The sequence below is a fragment of the Microtus ochrogaster genome, chromosome 6, assembly GCF_000317375.1.
Source record: "Microtus ochrogaster isolate Prairie Vole_2 chromosome 6, MicOch1.0, whole genome shotgun sequence".
Lineage (NCBI taxonomy): Eukaryota > Metazoa > Chordata > Mammalia > Rodentia > Cricetidae > Microtus > Microtus ochrogaster.
Genome location: NC_022013.1, coordinates 19,968,934 through 19,992,064, shown reverse-complemented (window position 1 = coordinate 19,992,064; position 23,131 = coordinate 19,968,934). Strand labels below are relative to the sequence as shown.

The window sequence follows — 23,131 nt, the reverse complement described above, 5'->3', positions numbered from 1 at the left end:
AGAGCTCCCCAACACCGTCTCCACAAACAGATCCTGACCAGTCCACAGACCCAGGCATCATAGAGACGTAAGTAGAGCCCCCCAACACCGTCTCCACAAACAGGCCTTGTGCTCGCCCTGCCAGTCTCCATCCACACACAAGCCGTGTTATCATCCCATCCATGCATATTTCATTTCATATGCCGTCTTTAAATACCTAATAACAAATTTTAAGTCTATAGCGGGTGGTTTAAGAGGTAATAGTTTCTTCCGCCCCCACCTCTTTCTATTCCCTCTGCTAAAAGCAAACCTCTGTCTTTTTCGTCTTCACTTTCAAAACTTTCTCTTCCATCATCATGCCGTGGACTAGACGGAGAACTGTAACTCTCTGAGGACGTTTCTCCACATGTATCATGTCCGGATCCAATGTCCAAATTCATATCTAAAAATAACAACTCTATTTAATTTATTTATATAGTTATAAATTATATTTATAATGTAATTTATATTAATAGTTAATTTTCAAAGGGAACTATTAAAAATTAGTTGTAGCTATAAATTATTTGTTTTCCTACAACACTTAAAAATTGTCTTTGAGCTATGTTAAAATTTATTAAGTAGCCGATAAATACATATTTAAAACAAAGGCAAAGAAGAACAAGTCAAATTTTATTAACTTAATCAGAATTTGTTTCTTGTAGAATCAGCCCAGTAGCCCCACTTTGAGCTACCTTTGAAGTCTACAGATTCTGTCTCCCTAGAACTTGCAGCTGCCTCTACCTCCCAGCTCCAGGGCTAAAGGCTCTTGCAAGATCACACCAGTTCATTTTGTAGGTGCTGCAGTATGAACAAGTCCTCATGACTGTGCGGCCAGTGCTCCTAAGCACTACGCCACCTTTCCAGCCCCAAAGCTAAGTTCTTAATGGTCTCTGTGTGGCAATGCATACATCTCTTTAGAATAGAGCTATAAAAGGATTTTTTTTAAGACATGGTTTCACTGAGTAGTCTAGTCCGGCCTTGAATTGATAATATTTGTGCTTCAGCCCCCACAGTCCTGAAATTTCAGGAGTGCACCACCATCCCTACTACTGAGACATCAACTTTTCAAAGAAAACGTGATGTCAACAGTGATGACTAACAGCACACAGTGTTTCCTGGAAGCAGAAAACAGAAGGGAGCAGTCAAAGATCTTTATTTTGTTCCCTTTCATATTTCTGAATATGAATATACTACCAGTCAAAGGAGAAATTAGAATTTAAAATAAAAATTTAAAAATTAAAAAGTAAATGATACCTATCTTTAGATGGGCTACAGTGTGTTCAAAGCTGAACAATGCACTAATCAGAAGGACCCAGCACCTCAGCTCTAACACCTGCATTTCACGATGGCTGCTGCTCCACATGGGAAGAAAACAATTTTTTCCAGTCTACTGAAGACTTAAAGGCTGTTCTTCATTGACACTAACATTTTAGAGGTTTTCTTAGGTTGGGGTTAGCATGCATCCGATTACATGAAGGCATTAATGAGACACGATGCTCTCAAAGCACACTCTATTCATACTTCTTCTTGATAAAAAGAGCCAATTACACATATCTGTATCTAGAGAGATACACAAACATCAAAAACAAACAAACAAAACAAACAACCCCCAATTAGGGCAAGGTTTGACTTACTCAAAAAGTCTGATTATGATCATAAAATTTGAAAATTCAAGAGATAAAGGGAAGGGGAACTGGAGTTGAGAATCTACAAAGCTTGTGACGGCCTAGAGCTGTGTCCTGTCTTCTTATTTAGCAGCACAAGGAACAAGAAGTAAATGACGGCGCCCTTCACTCGGTGCTGCTCAGTCTGCTCACAAACTGTTACCTGTCCTTACAATAGCGTGCGGGAGGCATTATTCCTGCCTCATACACAACAATACAACCTGAGAGGCCACACATCTAAGAAACAAGGGGCACGGAAACAAACCCTGAACGGCAATGAAGTCCATGTGATGCTTTCTGGATATCTGAGATTAAAAAACTTAGCAGCTACAAGAGCCTTGGGGGAGCAGGAGTTTCAGGAGTGTGTGAAATGAGGGGCAGTGGAACCTCACAGAGGGTGGTACACACGGGACTTGCCCAGGAGAGTGACTCAGCTAAATATGTTCTTTGAAGTCAAACATGGAAGCAATATGGAAAATGAGCCAGGGGAACAAAGACATGAAGCCCTGACAGGAGTGATTTCCAGATAGCCGTCAGCAGACAAACCATCTGGAACATCAGATATCAAAGGGCTCCAACACGCTCCTGGACCGCACCTGGTCTGCATGAGAACGCTGCCCTAGACTCCAGTTAGTTGAACTGTCTGGGAACGATGAAGAGGCATGGCCTTGCAGGAGGAGGTGTGTCACTGGCTCTGAAGTTTCAAAGAGTCCACACCATTCCAAGTTAGCTTTCTCTGATTCTGCTTGTGGGTCAAGATGTAAACAAACTATCAGCTATTGCTCTAGCACCACGCCTGCTGGCCGGCTGCCATGCTTCTGTGGTCACTGACTTATCCTCTGAAACTGTGAGCCCTAAATAAAGACTTTCCTTCATAAGTTGCTTTGGTCATGGTGCTTTATCACAGAAATAGAAAACTCACTCTCAGTTTAGCTAAGTCAATAAACTGGCATGATTTGAGATTTAAAATACAATCATTTTTCTTTCTATACTATTTAGCCTCTCTCTATGAACATCTGGTTGAAAATATACCTTAATTAAGAAGCATTCCTGTTACTTTTGTTAGGTCATAAATTAATGTGTTGCCAGGACAGTAAGATTCAAAACAAACAAAAACAACTGTTTGTGAAATTAGCTAGTTAATTAATGTCAGGTGCACACAGAATGTTCTAGAGGTGGCTTTTTATTTACTTATTTTTATCTTTACAATTAATACTGCATGCAAATACACACACAAAAAAGCAACTAATGAACTAGGGAAAAAAAGGTTTTTTCCATCAGATGAACCTTAACAGAGGGATTTAAAGCCCCTACCTTAAAGATGGTAGGTATGGAAGCTAAACAACCCAGTCCAACAAAACTCCGTAAGTCATTCATCAAATTATAAAAATGTCAGTAACCTTCTAAAACTGACTCCCCAGAGGACGGCCCACAAAGCCGAGACAAGACTGCCATAGCGTCAGAGCCGGCCAGCTCCACAGCAGGCCACTGCTGACACAACAGCTCAGCATCCACCAAGACGCCACACTTGAGGAGAGAAGCCGACCTTACCTTTCACCACACTTCCAGGAGCGTGCTGCGGAGTCGAGAGTCTAATACCGTTTATTCTACTATTTGGTCTGTTCTCGGTTTTCTTCATTTTCTCCCTAAACCAAACAGATATGCATGTGAAATCAACACTTTTGTAAGGCCCTCTATCAAAAACATTAAATACAGTATCACTAAAATCCTCCATAATAATTAACAGTAAATTCTAACAAAGACCTAGCAAGTCGGCACTCAGTGTGCTTCTGACCTCCGCCCTCCACACCGAGCACAACCTTACAGCAGCTTCGCTTCCGTCACCTGCACAGTGATAATTTCAACTACAAACGTCAATCCCAAAACAAAAAGGCAAAGCAACATCAATGGAATATACTATTTATATAGATACACTAAATACATCCATATCCAAACACTGCATGCTCGTCTTTCCTACTTTTTATTACTGGAAACATTAAATTGAACCTACTTTTCTATTTGTGGCTTCCCTTTCTTCTTACTTCCTGAAGATAAGCTCCGTTTTTCAGCAGAGGGCTAGTAGAGAGAACAAACAGACCTCAGCTACAGCACACTGCTACAGGATCCTCACTTTAACAGCTCTCCATCACAGACTAACATCTCCATCTCCAGCCCACTTCTCCAGTTACCGCAGGAGCACTAACATGTACATAATCTGACAAACACCTAACAGTAATCATGAGAAAACTGCTCTAAAACACATCTCCATGTTCCTTTACCTGACTGCAGGTCTCCTCATTGCACTTTGACCTTCCAAAGTCAACCAGTCCAAAGTATACTAATGGGAACTTTTACAAGTGAACACGGCCTAGTCCTAAATTCCTGTTTCTGAGCGGAGTGAAATCTCGCTTTGTTCCACCCTCCAGGGACACAACCACCCCGTGTCCAGCACATCTACGCCATACTCACTACTGTGTGAGAGCAGCTGAGCCATCAACACAACCACATACGCTATGATACTATACGGCTACAACTTATAGCAGTAGTCACTGTGGTCAGCCTTGGAAAGTTCACCACAGCGCTGCATTAATGCACAGGTATTCTTCAACGTTCTGGAAACATTACCTCTGTGGACATGTACAAGGAAAGACCAGTTTGAAAATTCCCATCGTCATATAAGATAGTGATTTCACAGGTGAATAATCCTTTGAGATCCAAATAAATAACGATAATAATTTGGAACTATTTAATGAACACGTAGAACTAGGAATAAAGACACTAAGTGCCTTATTAAATTGTATCAGTCTTGCACAAACGATCAAAGTCATCTAGATACACCTTTTCAGACCGCAGAGGAATTCAATTACGTACAAGGAGAAAGCACACACAGAGATATTTCCTCACTTCTTACCAGATAAGCCACCTGACACAACACTTCATTTCTTAGGAAATACAGAGTGGCCACGCTTTAACCAAATGGCACCAAAGCCAACCTGACACATACTTGGTCAGTCGAGGTCACACAGTGCTCTGGGTGCTGGATGGTGGCACAACCTTGGTTCCTCCAATCCACAACTCCATTCTGTTCTGCATACTGCATGGTAAGCCCGTCCAGGGGAGAGCAGCTCGTACCAACACTGCTGGTGAAAGGAAAGCACATGAAGTGTGAAGTCTGTCCCCTAACTTAACCTATCTACCACCTCAGTGAAGAAGCTACAGGGACGCTTCCTCTCACCTCTTAGTTTCTGCCTTTGGAGGGTCTAGCCATCAGCATATAGACATACAGAAACAAGTATACCCTATGAAGTAAGTGAACATGTAATTTATCAGCAAGTGTACTTGTCATTAGTGTCTGTGTGACTGAGGTGCCCCTGCTCCATTGTCAGTCAGCTCAACAGGAACACTGCACAGCCTACAACAGGCAAGAACTGCTGTGTGAGGAACTGTATGGACAGGCACACGGATGATCAATCTAGAGTGACTGGGAGGGACCCCTCAAAATACGGACAAGATGACAGGCCAAACGCATCCAGAGAATGAAGTCACCGGGGACAGACTGAGAGGACTCCGCACAGTCACCGGAAGTCTCCAACTGCGAAAACGGTGTGAGAATTCAGAGGGTGGAAGCTGACGAGGAAAACCGAGATGAGAAGTTTGGTCTGAAGAAAATATACTTGAGAATAAAAAAACTGACAAAAATATAAAAACTAACTGGGATGTATGAACAGCCCAGCTCACAGGACCTCAGTGACTCTTACAAGATGGCTCAGAAGAACAGAACAAGAATATCTGAAGACACAAGTTAGGAATTTTGTAAAATCAAAAGGTATAAGTTACAGATCCCAGAAACAGACTTAATTCAAAAACAGCTACAAAGTCTATCACAGACAACTGAGAAAAACCCAAAAGCAGAAGGAAAAACTACCAAAAGAACAGCAGAGACTGATTCAACAACAGGAGTGCTGGCTTCAGACTCCAGAGCAGTCTACAGTGGCAGTCTTTCTCAGAGGGGATCTCAGAGAGGAGGAACAAGGGTTGCCATATGCAAAGGAGCTCCAAGACCTACAAAAACAGGAAGCAGATGCCCACAGAATCGGCAAGGGCTCCGGTTCAGAAAGCAGGAAGCCTTGCGGCACTTGAGTGAGTGGGGCTAACTATTGCTGTGTGAGCTAGACATCACACAATGATTCTATGTGATCTGCCAGAGACATCAGAGGAGTCTGACGGCGTCCGTGCACAACGGGTAAAAACTATGTGACCAGAAGACAGTCTAAGTACAGACTCGAAGAGCTAACAGGAAATAACTGCCAACCTAGAACCACAGATCAAGCAAAAAGGCTTAAAAAAAAGAAGGCAAATGATAAAAAAATTAAAAAAAAAAAAATGAAGGCAAGCTATACTTTTCTCCTTCAGATTAAAAACTTAAATATCACGCAGAGTTAAGTGTAGCTTAGTGGTAGAGAGGGCTTACCTAGTATTTGTGAACACCTATGTCCAATATCTAGTAATATGAAATGTATATACACATACCTCAAGGCCTAACTACATTCACCATGTACAGATATAATTCAGGAAACAGTGCTCTCATTTAAAAGGAAAACCGTCATAGATAGGTGCTTAGGGACAAGGAGCAAAAAGGGACCAAAATGAATCATGGAAAACGTTGTCAAAAAATTCAGAACTATGAGGGGAATGAAAACGCATGACGATTGTGATCTGTAACTCAGAAAACAATGAAGCGGCAGTGCTCCAGGTTCCTCGGGTTGTCTGAGGAATGCTGCAAGAGGAAGGTGGGAGATGCACAAGTTTTGGGGTGACCACCAGAAGAACGAAACACAGTGTGTCACTATAACGGCTGCCACAGAGAACTTCCCATAAAAGGTGGTAGGAAAGAGATAAAACAGAACAGCAGGTAATACAACTAAAAAAAAAAAATCAAAGGGCAAAATGGCAGGGTCATGGTCAATAGATACATCAGAAGCTTAACTAAATGTTAATGACTTTCAGGTGCACAGAGACATTTATTTACGCTTTAGAAACCAGGTACCTACTTCACAGTGGGAATCTTCCCGGGATGTTTCTTGTGGATTACGGTGTGCTGTAACACATCTAGGGCAGAAAAAACTAGAATTAGTTCAGGACACTATATGCTGTACTCACTGGAGCAGATCAGCAGTGGCGGTCCCTGACAAGGGGAGTTTGTGCCTGTTTTTGTGAGACAGGATCTCGTTCGTATACAGTACAGGGCGACCTCAGACTCCAACTCCTGTCTCACCCTCCGGTGCAGACTACAGGTGTGCAGCACCCCACGCAGTTTACAGAAGACACCTTAACACATCTTCAATTACCTCAGATGTGCACATCAGTCTTGCTCAAAGTTATGCAAATTTAATGACTCTGTTACTTCAAACTGTATTTAAATGAAGAGTTTTACTCTTTGTTTGCATTTAAAAAGGATGTCCGTATTATTAAAGTCTGTAAGAAACACATATGCTCCTGTACCAGACCACTCCCTCGATGTTATAAAAAGAAACAAGGTCTGAGATAAGCTAAGGGTCACCTTCCACTCATCCAGTCCAGTCAGAGCTGCACTCTAACTACTTGCATCTGGACGTACATTCATAAGCTTATATGGGGCTGGGGAGTGTTCAATACGCTACAATACCCTTTCAACTCCTGCCCAGCACACATAGCACAGACAGCACATGGGCAAGTTTCACAGATGAAGAATGAGCAGGCAGCAGCCATCATCTCCAGTTCACTGCAACGTGACAAATTCTGGGCCCACACGTTGCAAATTTCCATCTCATTGATGACGTCTGTGCTCTCTTTGCCATCGTGTGTGGCGTCAGACTTGAAAATGATTCACCTGCCTGAGGAATATGCTCTGTTCTCACTGTCCTTCCCTTCAAATACTCAATTACCTGCAAGCCCACACGCTAATCACCTCCAGCGTTTCGTCATCCGTGTTTGCTAACTATGCCTTTTACTCACATTTCTGTTAGGATGACTTTTTCACTGATTTCTGTAGAAGGGTCCTTTAACTGTGAGCAATCAGTCTTCTTCCAGTCAACTCCCTGACTGGAAAAGTATCTGGGCTCTTTGGTCATATACTAAATTCTTGCTTTAGATTAGATCCACCTTAGCCAGGCGGTGGTAGCGCACGCCTTTAATCCCAGCATTCAGGAGGCAGAGGCATGTGGATCTCTGTGAGTTCCAGGCCAGCCTGATTTAGAAGAGCTAGTTCCAGGACAGGCTACAAAGCTACAGAGAGACCCTGTCTCAAAAAACAAAAAAAGATTAGATCTGCCTTCTTGCCCCAGGTTTATATATAAAACTTTAAGATTTTACAAATCGTTGTTATTCCCTTGAAAGTTTTGTGTGTGACATATGGTAGGATGTGATTAACCCATACTTCATATAGGAAGTCAATTCATGGTGACAACACCATGGAGTGTAGCTCGATTAATAAAAACCCAGAGACAGAAACTGGGGTTCAACCTGAAGGTCAGAAAAGCAAAACAGTCAGCCACAGGCTCTTACCTCTACCTCAGTCCAAAATGGCGATCCTGCTTCTAGGAATTCAGAATGAGACAGTCTGAGGGCTGTCTCCTCTGGTTTTATAATCCTCTCTAGTGCCAGGATTAAAGGTGTTCACCACTCACCACTGCCGGGTTTCTATGCCAAACTAGTGTGGTTACTGGGATTAAAGGTGTGTGTCACCACTGCTTGATCTGTAAGGCTGAGCAGTGGGGCTGTTTTACTCTCTGATCTTCAGGCAGGCTTTATTTATTTAAATACAGATGAAATGCCACTGCAATGGAGCGAGCAACCTCTTCCCTGCCCTTGCACTGAGGTGCCATTCGGCTCTCTCTCCTCTGTGCTGACTGTGCCAGTGTGTGCAGACTTAGTCTAGTGGGCTACAATTACCTTCTTCTTGACTTGAAGCTTCTGAGCTGTCTTCTTTTAAGTGTTCTAAAATCTTAGAAGTCTTCAGAGAGGACTGTAAGTTATCTGCAGGAAATAATTCAATACTACTAACTCTGGGAAAATTATAATAGTGAGATAAAAGAAAATAAGTATAATGATTATCCCTCTGCCCCAAGAAGAGGAGAGAGAAGGGTTTCTAGTGAAAGAACCTTTCTCCAAGGTAGGACCTTGAAGATGCACAGGTCTATCTGAGCCGAGTCCTGGAGCAAGCTGCTCCCTTAAGTCATCCCACACCTGTCAGTCCCTGAAGAAGGACCAGATGGAGAGTGTCTCTGCTATCTACTGTCTAAAGTACACTGTTACTGTTTAAACCCCTTAACAACACTGGGCTACTGAACTGTTGTAAACCCCACCTTTCTGTTTTGTTACAGAGCAGCGACTGTGGGTCAGCACTAACCCACGGAACACACTCTGATGGCAGTGGACTACAGACAAGGTTAAGAGTGTTAAGACTGCTTGCTCAAGAGTAATCTATCAGCATATGGGATACTGTTTTCTGCCCCAGGGTAACAAAAAGTATAGAGTTTTTAAGTGTGCAAACGAACCCTGACAACACCGTACTATTCTTCAGCAAACAACTCACACATGCATAGAGTGCTGACACGTTTGCCCACAAGCCAAGACGTGTACTTTCAACAGTACTGTACATGTTCCGTCTTCAGATAAGATCTGCCAGGCTCCTTCGCATTGCTTGTGAACTGAAAACCTTGCCAAGCCCTCAGACTTTGCCTTATGTATATGCATAATTCCCATGTGGGTGGCTTTCCTGGGCAGGGTGATAATCTCGGATAAAAGCTTAACTTTGTTTCAACGCCTTTTTAGAATGAACCAGGTGCTATTGGCAGATACTATTTAAAAAAAAATCTCACACTTTGACTTGGGGAGAAGTGCTGACTGTGAATAAGCATGACTTTAAAAAGCACTGTCACTGTTCAGACATAAACTCAGCCACGGAGTTGCAGTTGTACATCTTATTTCAGTCAGCTACTCCCAGAATTACACTTCGACCCTAACTGCTAACCAGGTTCCCAACATTTACGGCAGGCGCGCACAGCACACGGACCCCTTCAGCAGTTAGTCAAACTCTAAAAGGATCATGCTCAACAGTTAATCCCATTTCTCATCTTTTTTTCATACCTCAAACTTAGGAGGCGTGTATTTTCCTTTTCTTTTAGGTATAAAACAAAGACAAATGAAAAAAAAAAAAAACAAAGAAAAAAGTTCCTTAAAATATTGGCTGTGCTTAAAGTGAGTAAAAAAATCTATGGAATATATCAGCATTATTGGCAAAACATCTGTTTAAAAGTCAGGCTGAGGAGAATTTGTAGAAAATTGACACAAGACAGGATTGATAAACACTGAAACAGGAAAGCAAAACAACACATAGAAGCAGGAGTGGGGAAACTCCCTGAAGAGGCCACACCTCAATCTGGGTTAACAGCCCTGACGTGACGGATGCAGAGACGGAGACACCAGACAGTGAGTCACAGGCTCTAGGAAGAGCGGAACCTGCAAGTAGCTACAGCCAAGGGGTCCAAGGGAGCTCAAGACTTTCATTTAACATCTTGATTTATCAAACTTTTAAAATTTTTATCAAAGAATTAACAAATAAAATTTATTCCCAGAATAGTCCCAAGATAAGCTAGCATTTTTAAGCAGTACTCTAGGAACTAAAAAAGCTTACCCCAAACCACAGAAAGGCTGGGAAGGGATAAAAAAATACAACCACCTTTGTCTAGCAGAGGCTGGTCTTTAAGTTCTGACTATGTAGAGGTCGCGTGGGACGGTCAGGCTAAGGGACTGCACAAGTCAGCACTAGATGGCACTGCAGGAGGAAGGGACCCTGTACACCCTGCCCGGTGCAGCCAGCAGCTCTGAAGGACTGAAGGGCAGAGTTCTACTGCCCCAGCTGTATGGGTATCTTTAAAGGTACAGTGTAAAGTTCACTAAAAAGGACAAATATTTCTTAATTGCATATCTCTATTCCTTAACTTTTAACTAAAATTCTTCAAATTTGAACAACAAGATGGCACAGTAAGACACAAAAACCAAACCCTTCAAAAAACCAAAACACAAAACAAAACAACATTTCGCAGATTTCCACAGGGAACAGAGGCACTTACTGAGACTATGTTGAGACCCGGATGATATTGACCGGAAAAAGCTGCGGACTTTCTGACTCTGAAGAAAAGCCTGGGATGAAGTTGAGAATAGCTGCCTGCAAGAACAAGAGTTACATTACCTACCGGAGGGCACATTTTAGTCTCCATTCAGACGATAAACCAACTGAGCGACTGCTGCATTCACGCACTGGTGTGTGTGCATGTGTGTGTGTGGGGGGGGGGGGTGAGTCAAACCTTTCCCCAAAGAAAACATTTTCTGAAGTATTTCCACAGGACTGAATAAATTTTTAACAAAACCTATTTGCAAGAATCTATTAAACAAATTTATTTTTTCTGGAAAAGTTTCAAGCTGACCCCCCACCCCAAATAAAGGTCTTATTTCAGCTGTTTGTTTAGATGGTCCAAAAGCTGCTTTTCTACGCAGAAAAGGGCCTGCAAAGCCTCTGTCTTCCTTCCATCTGGCTGTGCTGAGGTGAGTATGTGGGGTTGTGATGTTAGGAGCACAGAGGCAGGTTACTGCCACGTCATAAGGAATGGTAAGTCTAATTTACCATAAAAAACAAAAGATCATATAGGAGCACCCTCACAGTTAGGGAAGAATTCTGTCACCGAGCTGTCCCCAGCCTCACTTTACTAATTTTTCCCAATTCTTATTTTGAGACAATAACAGCCCAGAAGTGCCCGACCTCCCGTAGCTGACGCTGGCACGGATGCCCGCAGCGGCGCACTGCTAGGCCAAGGACCCACTTGCTTTCGCTTTATTCACAGTCTGTTTTCAGTATCTAACTCTTAGAAGCTAATTAAAACCAACAAACCACTTTAAGTACTTTTTTGGAGATGGGGTCTTGAACTGCCTATGCTTGTCGCGAACTCCTGCGCTCGGTAATCTTCCTGTCTTAGGGTCCCAGGGCTGAGGACTGGAGGTGCATACCATCAACGTCCCACTTTTATAATTAATTTTCAAGTAAGAAATGGCATAAGATTTCAAATGTTCTTTTTCCCACATGCCCACTGAGCTACCCTGAGAGTTACCAACACTCTGGATGTTTGTGTCCAATCGTAAGGGAGACAGAGATGGGACACATAGCAAAGACTGGAATTCCATTCTAACCATCACAGCACATCATAACACAAAGACAAATCGCCACTGTTCATTCTTATTTCATTCAAAGAGCTAAGAAAGCCACAAAAATCTAAACATATATAGATAAAAATTCATCATTTCATAAAGTAAACTGGCAATCTTACAGGAAGAGAGGAAGAAAGCCAACCTGAGCCAGAAGGCAATGACTCATCTATCCAACCAGTCAGTTCTAAATGCCCGGCTATGGGGAGTCCTACTCTGAGCAGGCCCTGCCCTGAACACGACCTCTCCTCAGCACGTGAAGACTTTAGAGACAGACGTGCTGGAGCTACCTGGCCTCTCGGGACCTGGACAGCAGGAGGGAGTGCTAGGTTACACTGTATGACTGTCACAAACAAAACAAACAACTTTAAAGGACTAAATAGTTTTGAGAGGTAACTTAACTGTAGAACTTAATTACAGGCAAAGAAAAAATTACAACATCAACAAAAATAAAAAATTATCTGGACAAGATGAATTTTTTTTTTCTCTTCTGAATTACCTCATGGTCTTGAATATTTGGTATACTTATCATGAAACACAAGGCTACCCAAATATAATTGTCATTGAACATCGAGCACTACACATTAAGACATACCAAATTAAGCTTAGGAAACTGCATCTCTCCCCACCGAGAGGCAAAACAGTGGAGTTTAGTCCATTACTACTGAGTATAGATGGTGGGGCTAGGTTCAAAGCACATACTGAAGCTAATGTAGACAGGGACCAGTGCACACTGACCTTCTGGTTCATTTAAGGGTCATATTCTATCACTCCCAGGTAGGCCCTAGGTTCATGCTGCTAGATATACCCTAGCCCTACAGTTCAGGTGGATGTAGTTCTGAGTACTGAATCAGCTGCAGAGGCCTGTATGAACCATCAGCGCCTCCTGGAGCTTACTGGTGTCAGAATTCTCTGCCCATCCCATGACTGGAGAATAAGGAGCCACTTTCACAAGGTCCCCAAGAAGTATTAGGGCTCTCTGAAGTCTGAGCACACAGGCACTCAAGAATTCAATTGTCTGATACCTCTACTCACCTGTTCTTACCTGGCCTGCTCTCTGCTCCCCTCTTATCCTGTCTACTAGACCCTCCCACAGTGACATCTGAGACTACTAGCTAGCTTGTATGTCCTTATTCTTACTAAACTCAGGACTGCAACTCTTTACAGCTGCCCTGGTGGAAGATGCACGCATGCGCCTGTACACCCTTGTCTTGCCATTCAAATCTCTTTTCCTCCATGTCACCCAGTCACCTACCCACTTCTAGATCCACCTTCCACATCCACGCTCAGTTTTGGAAGCAGCTTCAGTTCTCTCCCACCCGAAGTCACGGATCAGTTGGTAATGACCTGGTCTACGATGACCTGGTCTACGATGACCTGGTCTACAAGGGGAGTCATGCTGGGCTCCATCTCCGTCCACTCATTTTCTCCCAGTCACAATTTGGCAATAGGTGCCATTCCAGATTCCTGCCTATCTCTGTTGGGGAGCAAGATTGCTTTTGCCTTCCCCTCCTTGGCAACGTCGATCCTAAGAACACTCTGGGACACAGTTTCCTTGGGAGGGCAAATTAGAAGGGTCTCACAAGCCTGACCCTGAGGTCATACTTACAGTTAGCCTTTTAGTAAGCTTAAGTTTCCAGCCAAACACCAACTGATAACTACCATGCCCACACTCTAACCCCCGGCGCGTGAGCAGCTGCTTCAGCCCAGGATGTCTCAGATATCCCACGTCAACCTCAGGGGATTCTTGGTGCTGTAAGACGTACCTGGAACTCCCAATCACACTACTACGCCACTCTGCTCACTTCTCCAACCCCGACCTGCTTTCCTACCCCCTCGCCTCCCTACTGTTCCACCTCGGAAGCCTCCATTCAGGACACATCAACCATCCAACCTTCTTTCTACCCAGACTGGAACTGCTGAAGACTTTTACACCCACACTTGATCTGTGAGGGAAGAGGAGGGCCTGCAGCACCCATCACCCTGTTGGCCCCCCAGGGCGAAGATCTGACCTTAACGAGCACTGGGCTCCAAGAAATGGCAGTGAGCATGTGCCCCATGCTCCCATTCTCTGGACGACTCAGTCTCTCGCAGCCCAGCTACTAGACAAGGACATCCTCAATACAGCTTTATGGAAAACAACGACAGCAGCAGCAGAAACCTAAGAGGTTTAACTCACGATATTTTCAGGTTAAAAGAACCAAATTTATGCTGTTAAAGAAAGAAGGAAGACTGTTGCCACATTCTACCGTGAGCCCCGGCCTATCCAGAGGAAAAAGGCCTCTGCTCTCCCTCACAGCCTGTCCCAAGCACTCGTGGCCAGAGACTAGTGGCTGTTACCTTAAGATGGGCTCCAGGTCAGGGTGTCGCCGCTCTTCCCTTTTTAAAGACCCCTGATTTAGGGCTCCTAAGATGGTCTTGTCAAAGGTCTCAGAAGACAATTCCTTTGGAAGCTACAAGAGAAAAACAGTATCCAATGCTGAGTTCTTCAAACATATGAACAAATATAAACAGACTTAAAAAAACTGCCTTCTCCTCAGCCAGCCCACAGCATTCTTTCCAAGGCTGACGGTGGTACAGGTCTGTTCTAAGACTCAGATCTCCTGGGGCTTGCATAGATGGACTGGACACCCATGTGTTCAGCACATGACTCGCACATGTGAGGCCCTATGCCCTTCGAGATGACATGCATACAGAGCTTCAAGCTAAACTAGCATAGACAGCTGGCACTGTGATCTTGGAACACTATTCTGAGAAGTGTTGTCTCCATCTCCATAGTTATCAGTTTTGTGCTTCCTGCCGCTCACATTGTAATCTCAGCAGTGCTGGACAATTAAATGCTCTACGCCAAATAAAGAACAAAGTTATGAAGGCTGGGTGGAATTCTTTTGAGTTTTATTTACACCAAAAACATCCATCAGAGCTGGTGATGGTTCAGTATTTGCTACTCAAGTTCAATGCCCAAAACCCAGGCAAAGTGGATGGGAGAAGTGACTCTCAAGGCTGCCCCCGACCTCTACATGGACCAGACCCTGCACAAGCCACATCCATAATTATAAAAACAAAACAAAAACCACCCTCCAGATTTTCCCTCAACATGATGGACGTGTCCTATGAGCAATGTGCTAGAATCTGTAAGAAAGAATCATTTGGCCAAGAAAAATTTCAAATGAAGCCAAACTCTTATCATATTATTTAACTTGCTTAATTAAAAATATTCCTGAAAAATGGGTTCTAAAACTAACTTTCTAAGCTTTTCAAGAATTCAATCTTGACTTTTGGGATTAACTTCTGAATTACTGTCACTTTCACTAAAATTCTTTTAGTAAACACAGTCCTCAAACACGAGAGGGCAAAGGTGATGGCACTGAGGTTGGGCACAGTGATTTGGACAATGTCTGCTCATCAATCTGGGGAGATCACAAAATGGCATCTTCACTCTACCACGAAAAGCATGTCCTCCAACACCAGCCTGAAGAAATGAATTCTGAATTGACACATTTCCCAAATAAAAAAATACTATTAATTTCAAATGGACACTTTGACATCAGTGTATTAATATAGATTTTTTTGACAGTAGGTATTTATTACTAACTTTAAACATTAGTAAAACATATTATTTAGTGTATATATAGTGTGTGCATGTGTATATGTATGAACATGTGTGTCTGCACATGCCGGGGAGACCAGAAGTTGACACCAAGTATCTCCCACCATTGCTTCCCAGCTCATCTTTTGAGACAGGGTCCCTCTCACTGAATTCAGTTCACTGATGAGCTAGACTGGCTGGCCAGTGTCATTCAACACTCCAGTTCTAGGGCCACAGACATGCTGGACTTCACGTAGTTTTTACATGGGTGTACTGCAAACACATCTACAAGTAATACACTGACAAAGAAGCTGTGGCAGAGAAGTCTATTTCAATTTTCAAGCCCCTGATAGTTGCTTTATACAACTGAGGCCCACCATGCAAAGTGCCACCAAGTTTATGCAATGTTCACATTACTGGACTGAGTGTGGCCACGCAGTCACTGTGCAATCTAGTTTATTTTCATGTTGTTTTTGTCTTTTTTCCAGGGCTCACTCAATTGGAAGCTTTCAGGTGTTTCGTGTATATTCTATTTTATACTGGACTTTCTCCTCTCTGCATCTTAGTTATAACAGATCTAGTCCTATGTCAGCCTCAGAGTAAGGAAAGGTTTTGTATCTAGATACAAATTTATCTTAAAAAGGCCAAACCTAATAAGCAGACCTTTATCTTTATTTTTCTTGTTAATAAGGTTAGCAAGAATAAATTGTTGATTCACAATAGGGAGTTGCAGCCTTCACCTCAAGGAGTCTCCTAAAAGGGTCAGTCGCTCAGGTGGGAACGAAATGGCCTTATTTGTAACCATCTTTAGTTCCCACTGTGTGGTTTTGGATCTAACCTTGATGACAACTTGCTTGGTCAACACACATCTCGACTGGAAGCATCGACACCACCGACATCACTGGCGGGTTATCTGGCAGAGTCTTGTCAACTGATAGTCTCTGCAAGTGCGATCAGCTATCCTCTCCTGTGTATTAGCGACTTGCAAAGATTCAGAAGCTTTGATGGAACTAGCTCATCAAGACCTTGGTACCCAAGGATCTTGATGAACACAACAACTTAAGTTGATCAATCTACCTTCATATTAATAAAAGCCTGTATCTTCTTCCCTTACTTCATGAAGTAGGGCACCATGAGGCAGCCCCTCATTGAAGAAGTTCTTTACTCTGAAAAGAAGCCAATCAATTTAAACCATGCTATAAATCTCAAACCTGTCTTTCCTACTGATTCGTTGTCTTCACACTTTAATGGCTTACACTTGTGATGTCAAGACCCTGAACTCAACTGGAGGAGGGACCCTGGGCTTGACTCATGAAGAGACCACTGCAACACTGTCAGCTGAACCACAGGATGCTGGTTTGCTTTCCGAGCCACAGTAAGTTAGATCCAATGCAGACTTGCCAATCTTGCTCTTCAACTCAGGAGTCGCTAAAGTAGACTCCAGATGCCATAGAGTAGTTTACTCTTCACGACTAGACATGGCCGAGTCTGGAAACTGCTGTCCAGCTGCAGAAAACACAGCTAGCCATGGGCACACTCCATGTGCACCAGCAGCTGCTCCGTTCTAATGTTAAGACAGAGTTTTTGAAGCACACGCAGTTTGTCATCTCTACAATTGTTCCTGTGCAGTCATTCATAAAACCTCCCTACAATGTACAGTACATTTCATTCACTCAAGAAGCTACCAAGCTTCCAAAATCTTACTCTGTTCTCACAAACTGTGAATATAAGAGCAGAGGAAGAAATAAAAATTCACAGAGCTGCTGTGGCAACATGGAAAACAAAACTGGAGGGGGCCAGGGCATGGAGGGCAAAAGCTGCTGTTCTCCCAAAGACAGAACTCAGCCACTCCAAGCCCCTATTATTTCTGCAAACTGCAGTGCAACTCAACACCAACCACACCCGTTCACAGATCACTGCACAGGTGCTCAGATGGACAGGTTCTGCTCTGGACTTCTACAAATAAAGTTAAAGATAGAAGCAGGTAACCTGAAGAATACTTGACAAGAGGCAATTTCTTTCTAGAAAGACAGTGAAGATTACCCCATGTAAGAGTGGTGTTCATACATTTAAGGAAAAGTGCTCTAGTCAAATGCTGGCTAAGCAGAGGGGTTAATTATCATGACCCTGAAGAATAAGTTAGGCATTTGGGAGTTTTGTTGTTGTTAAGCATTTATCTTTTAGAAAAACTATGTGATAGAAGAAATGTAATCTGTTAAGATACAGCACTGCTCAAGTTTAGGTAGACACAGAAGACTGCTAGAAGCCAGGGCACAGCCTGGCAGAGGGCTCTGTGTTGCTCACTGAACTCTTAGAGGAAGAGAGACATAGAGGTGGCAGTCTCACACACAAGCTGGCCTCGAGAGGTGGCACTGTATCCTGTGGAGCTCATTCTCTAGCACTGGAGTTGTGTACTGAAGAAAACAGGAGACAGAAGGAAACAAGAACACCCTGCTGCCAAATCCTGGTGGCTGCTCATAATTGTTTATTTAACTTACATTAAACGCTGGTAAATGTACCCTATCAAGACACAAATGAGCTAGCAGTAAGCAGAAAAGGTTCACAGATGTATACAAAGGAAAGAGGGGCAGATGCAACTTGGCTTTATCATCAGAAGCCAGCCAGCGTTTGCTCTCCCTGCTGCAATGCTGCCTGGCTCCTCAGCACCTGGCAGGGTCACAGCCACTCATTTCCCTGATGCCTCCCATTATTTCCTTAAGTCTGGCAGAAAAGGGCCCATGCTCAGAATGCTACTCTTCTATCTTGGTCTTCTTTCCACCACACTGTGGAGGACTGATGGGTTAAGGAAAGGCACAGGCTCAACCCATCTTGACAAGCAGGCAGTTAGGAACCTGAATGGGTCAAGGAGTTCTCAGCCCTTAACCAACAAAACCCAAAAACCTATGTAAAACTAAACACTAACGGCCAAAATAAACAAATGCACACTAATAAAATTACTTCTAAGGACATTCTACTACACACCTACGTGGAGGCCCAAAAATGTGAGCCTATTTCCACCTTGTCTGAAGGTCAGGGAGTTTCAGCTTGCTCAAAGTTGTTGCCATTCCACCCTGACCAAAGGTCAGAATTGGAACTCAGCTTCTTTTCTTTCAAGGTTATTTTCTGTTTCTACCTCAAAGTTCCCACCTAGATTTAGGTCAGAGAGTTCTGCTCACTCAAGGTTATTGTCAACAGGTGTGGCTAATATCCAGACCTTGTATTTCTGGAATAGAGAAGCAGATGTGTTTCTACCTCAAACAAAGTCTAAGGATCCAACTAAATTCCTACTCCCTTATGGAGATAAGGGATTCTTCCCGGGAAGTGGGAAGTGGCTTGCCTACGGAATGTTTAACTAAGAATGTAGCCCACAATCTTCAAATAGTTCACTCCTTCTATCATGTTGATGCGGTTTTTCAGTATTCAGTGAACTCCCTCCTGGTACTATCCTGTGTTTCTATTTTATTCCTTTTCCTCACATCTTCCTTCTCTTTTATTTTTCTAATCCCCATGCTCCTACCCTGGTATGGAAACTGGTCTCTGACACTCCTAGATGAGGGGTTATACAGCCGTCATCAGAGAAGCTTCCTCCTGCAGCAGATGGGAACTAATACCCACAGCCAGACATTATACACACAGACCTTGGAATACACAGTTCTCAATGGAATATCCTCCATCTAATCTCTCTCCAAGGTTCAGGGAACCCCACTGAAGAGGGGGCAGAGGACGTGAGAGAAAGGCCCTCGGAATAGCTGAGCAAGGCTCATGCGAACTCAGAGGCTGAAGCAAGTACAGGGCCAACACAGGTCTGTGCCGTCTTCTGCATTATGTGACAGCTTTCAGTTTAACGTTTCGCAGGGATTCCTGAGTCTAGTGCCTTCTCATGGAACTCTTGTCCAACTTCAGTGTGATGGTTTTTATTTTGTTATCTCTTAGAAGCCTGTTCTTTTCCAATGAAAGACAGAAAAGAAGTAAGTCTGGACAGGAGGGGAGATGAGGAAAAACTGGGAGGAATAGAAGGAGGGGAAATTGTAATCAGGATATGAGAGGAAAAAAAGAATCTATTTTTAATAAAAAAAAGGGGAACAAAAAGAGAAAATTCAGTTTAAAATAAGCCACAGGAAAGACACCATTCAACTGCCTTAATCCAGACAGACTAACAAATCCCGCGAGCCACCGTTTCGCCAGGGTATGGAGCATCAGCTACGCATTCTGCTCAAGCCCCCAGACTGTGAAAACGCAGTCCCTTGCAGAGTTTCAAGAATCAACAGTCACAGACATGAGCTCAACAGAAGACACATAGAGTGGCAGGCACACAGTGCAAATCCCCAGATACCAGGTGCTATCAGTTCAGTAAGGACACTCTAATATGAAATTTGGTAACTGAGTTATGAATACTTCCTGTTTCTGGATTTTGCAGCTTATCTCTCTGTTAACAATAAACTGTGAAGTATTTGCTTACCGTGCAATAGTAATTTATTGATCATGTAGACCTAGCTTCCCCTTTTACTGTTTCTTTCATTTTTTAATTAAATCTAATTAGAAGACTTTATTTACTCAAGGGAACAGGTAAGGATGTGTACAAAAAAAAGAACAAAAAGAAAAAACAAAAACACAACAATCTTTTGACAATTCCATCATCTTCACCTTTGGTGGATGGGGTGGGAGAAGGTCAGGCTCCGAGGAAGACAAGATTTAGGAAAAGCCCACAGATGCAGAGCTTCACAGTTGGTTCGTAGCACAGGAAATAAGTCTCACACCACTACAGACACTGTCCCAGGGGAAGAGCCCTTAAAAAGAAACATCTCTGCTAGGAGCTAAGCATGGGGACCCATTTTCTAAAGAGAATCCCTTTGCCACTTCCGCCAGCAATGTCACGTAAGAGATACAATGTAACATTTCCTACTGCTCACATTCCTTGTGTCTGGAGCCAACTCTGTGTGTTTTCATTCCTTGCTGCTTTGATGCTGAAACTTTTGGAATCTTTCTGTCATACACAAATCTTAACAAGGAAATCTGTAATGTTACCTTCAGTAGGAACTCCTGTAGCTCTTGGTGGGTTTTTGTTACTGTGGTGACTGAAAGGTCAGACCAATTTACCTGATTTAAGAAAACACAGATTGCATGGTTATTGCTTAGGCAGGAACTGGTTGGGGAAAAAGCCATGTGTAAAACAAAAGGCCTTACTTAAATTTTAAGATTAGCAATTAGAAATATAAAGTTCTTCTAGCGTTATCATAGCTTCTATAAATGTGTTTAATCTTACATTAATTTAAAAACTTAAAATCTTAAGTTTTTCAATAATTTGCTTCAAATTACACTTTAAAAAGCAGTGTTAAAACGTAACTATATTTTAGTAATTTTCAGGAACTAATTTTTCAGAAATGTTTTGCTTTTTTGGTTAAATACAAAAATGATACTATGACAGGGTAGAGCCAAAAGATAAAATCCTGTCCCCTGTTGCTCACTAAATGTACAAGAGAAACAGTCAGGGCAGTGTTTCCCTCTTTGGTAGTACTATTTTACAGTTGAGGGAGATTTAGCTTCTGAAGAGATTATCACTTTGATTTCAGACGTTTTAAATCCTAGAAAGATGCTTCAGTGCGTCTGCTCACCTCCATTTCCAGGTAGAGAGAATGAGCTAAGTGTGAGCCAGAATGAACACAGGATCAGGACTATACTGGCTCCTAGACACTAAGAATTCTGTGAACTTCAATTCCTACTGTACATCTGATTTAAGTAACTACCTGAAATATGCTAATATCTAAGTCTTATCAATTAAACATATAACAATTAGATAAAGCACACAAAATTCTGCTTAGCAACCCTGTTTATTGGTTGGTACAATTCTTACATGATAATCATCTACGTGGGTAGGTGGATACTGGAGGAGACATGACAACTGAAGTCTGAGTTAGTCTCGTGTCAGTCACACAAACCAAACAAATGTTTAAGAGTTTCTACAGTCACCATCACCTCAAAGATGGGGGCTTCGGCCTGAAGCAAGAGCAGCCAGGGGTTGAGAAGGCTCTGTAGAGAGGGAGCATTTGAGCCAGATGAGCTGAGCTTTGGTCCAAGGTAAGGAGAAAGGTCTACAGAAAAGCAGTGCACTCCGACAACCAGAGGAGAAGCCAGCATGCAGAGTTTCAAGGGCAAAGAGTCAAATATGCCAAAAGTGAGACACATGGAAATTGGAAACGGAAACCACAAAGCCAAGGATTATTCTCCTTCAAAGTAGAAGTTAAAAGAGTTTTAAAATTCATTCAAAAAATGTACTGAGCAAGGCAGACACCGTAGGATGGCAGGGGCTGAAGATGATCTACTCAAGGATCAGTGGAAGCTATAGTGAGTGGTAGCAGTCTGCAGAGGAAGGAGAAAACATTCTACCAGAGGGTTACAAGAGTCTTCGGGAGAGAGGACAGCTAGAACCTGGCAAGCAGTGGCTGTTGGAAGAACTGACGCGAGGCTGCAGAGAACCCTGGCTTCACTCCACAGAGGTTTAGAGTATAGTATGTGTGATCCAACATTAGCAGGCTCAACAGTGAAGCTGCAGCAGAGAGAAGCGGGTGGGAAGTCTTACCCTGACAGTAACAGAATCTGACCGGACCCTGGGGTTCTCAGGCAACAAGACAACAAAGCCACAAAGCGGGGGTGAAAAAGTCCCATGAGAAACAGGGAAGCGGGGCAGTGATGCCAGGACAGAGAAGGTCAGTGGTCTGCAAATACTTTTGAAAACATTTGCTTTTACTTTTAAAGGCTATACCTTACGCTTTTAATAGTGTCCCCAAGTCTAAGGTTCTTGTTTTTAAAAACTACCATATTTACCTACCTATCTACCTATCTATATACCTACCATCTTTAAAGTAGTAAACCTGCTAGCAGTTAGTTCTTCTAAAGATCACTTATTGTAGTAAATGATGCATCTTTTGAGGGTAAGAATAGCTTACTTTGAAAGTGTACTCCCAATATTTGTCAGCCCTTTTTCTCTGGACTCCTTTCAACATTATCTTCTCAATGTGTACAGCTGAAAGAAAAAACACACATGCTGACTGTGTTAGAGATTACACACATATTCAGTTACCTAAAGTAATCTTATAACTTGACAAATGCCAGTAATTAAACTATTTACTTACTCTCCACAACTAAACTTAACAAATGGATACACAGCAATATGCCACTCATCCATGCATGAGTGGATGTTTCCTATATATTTTAAGATGCCGAATGCCCAAGAGTGTTAAGCAGTCAACAACAAAAACGAAATACCCAAAGAGACTTTACTGAAGATTTTCTCTACAGGGTAACAATGAAAATTCTTATTCAGATTATCTCAATACAGCACTTTGGTGTCAACTTACTACACAAGGCTTGTTCAATTATTTATACATAATAGGAATAAATTAGAAAGTATCTTCTTGTTTTTAATTCGTATAAGTGTTTGCCTACATGTATATATGTGTATCACATGCATGCCTGCTGCCCAGAGGCCAGGAGATTCTGTATCTCCTGGAGCTGGTAAAATGTAGTATAAACTGAGCACCATAAGGAACCCTGAAGTCTCGCTGTAAAAGCACCATATGTGCAGTTCCAAGGATGGAATGGTGAACATAGTGAACATGAGAAC

General features: G+C 42.7%; 1 protein-coding gene across 1 annotated transcript in view; it reads right to left on the bottom strand.

Annotated features, from left to right (window-relative positions):
* The window catches only part of Zcchc2 (zinc finger CCHC-type containing 2), a 187,349-nt gene that overhangs the window by 8,567 nt on the left and 155,651 nt on the right, over window positions 1-23,131 (bottom strand). Inside the window, exons 6-15 of the mRNA XM_013346665.1 lie at window positions 22,455-22,531; window positions 20,536-20,607; window positions 14,262-14,374; window positions 10,796-10,890; window positions 8,613-8,696; window positions 6,734-6,791; window positions 4,687-4,822; window positions 3,694-3,758; window positions 3,234-3,328; window positions 290-421 (exon numbers count right to left, since the gene is read on the bottom strand). Coding sequence (XP_013202119.1) covers window positions 290-421; window positions 3,234-3,328; window positions 3,694-3,758; window positions 4,687-4,822; window positions 6,734-6,791; window positions 8,613-8,696; window positions 10,796-10,890; window positions 14,262-14,374; window positions 20,536-20,607; window positions 22,455-22,531 — 927 coding nt within the window. The remainder of the gene's footprint in view (window positions 1-289; window positions 422-3,233; window positions 3,329-3,693; window positions 3,759-4,686; window positions 4,823-6,733; window positions 6,792-8,612; window positions 8,697-10,795; window positions 10,891-14,261; window positions 14,375-20,535; window positions 20,608-22,454; window positions 22,532-23,131) is intronic.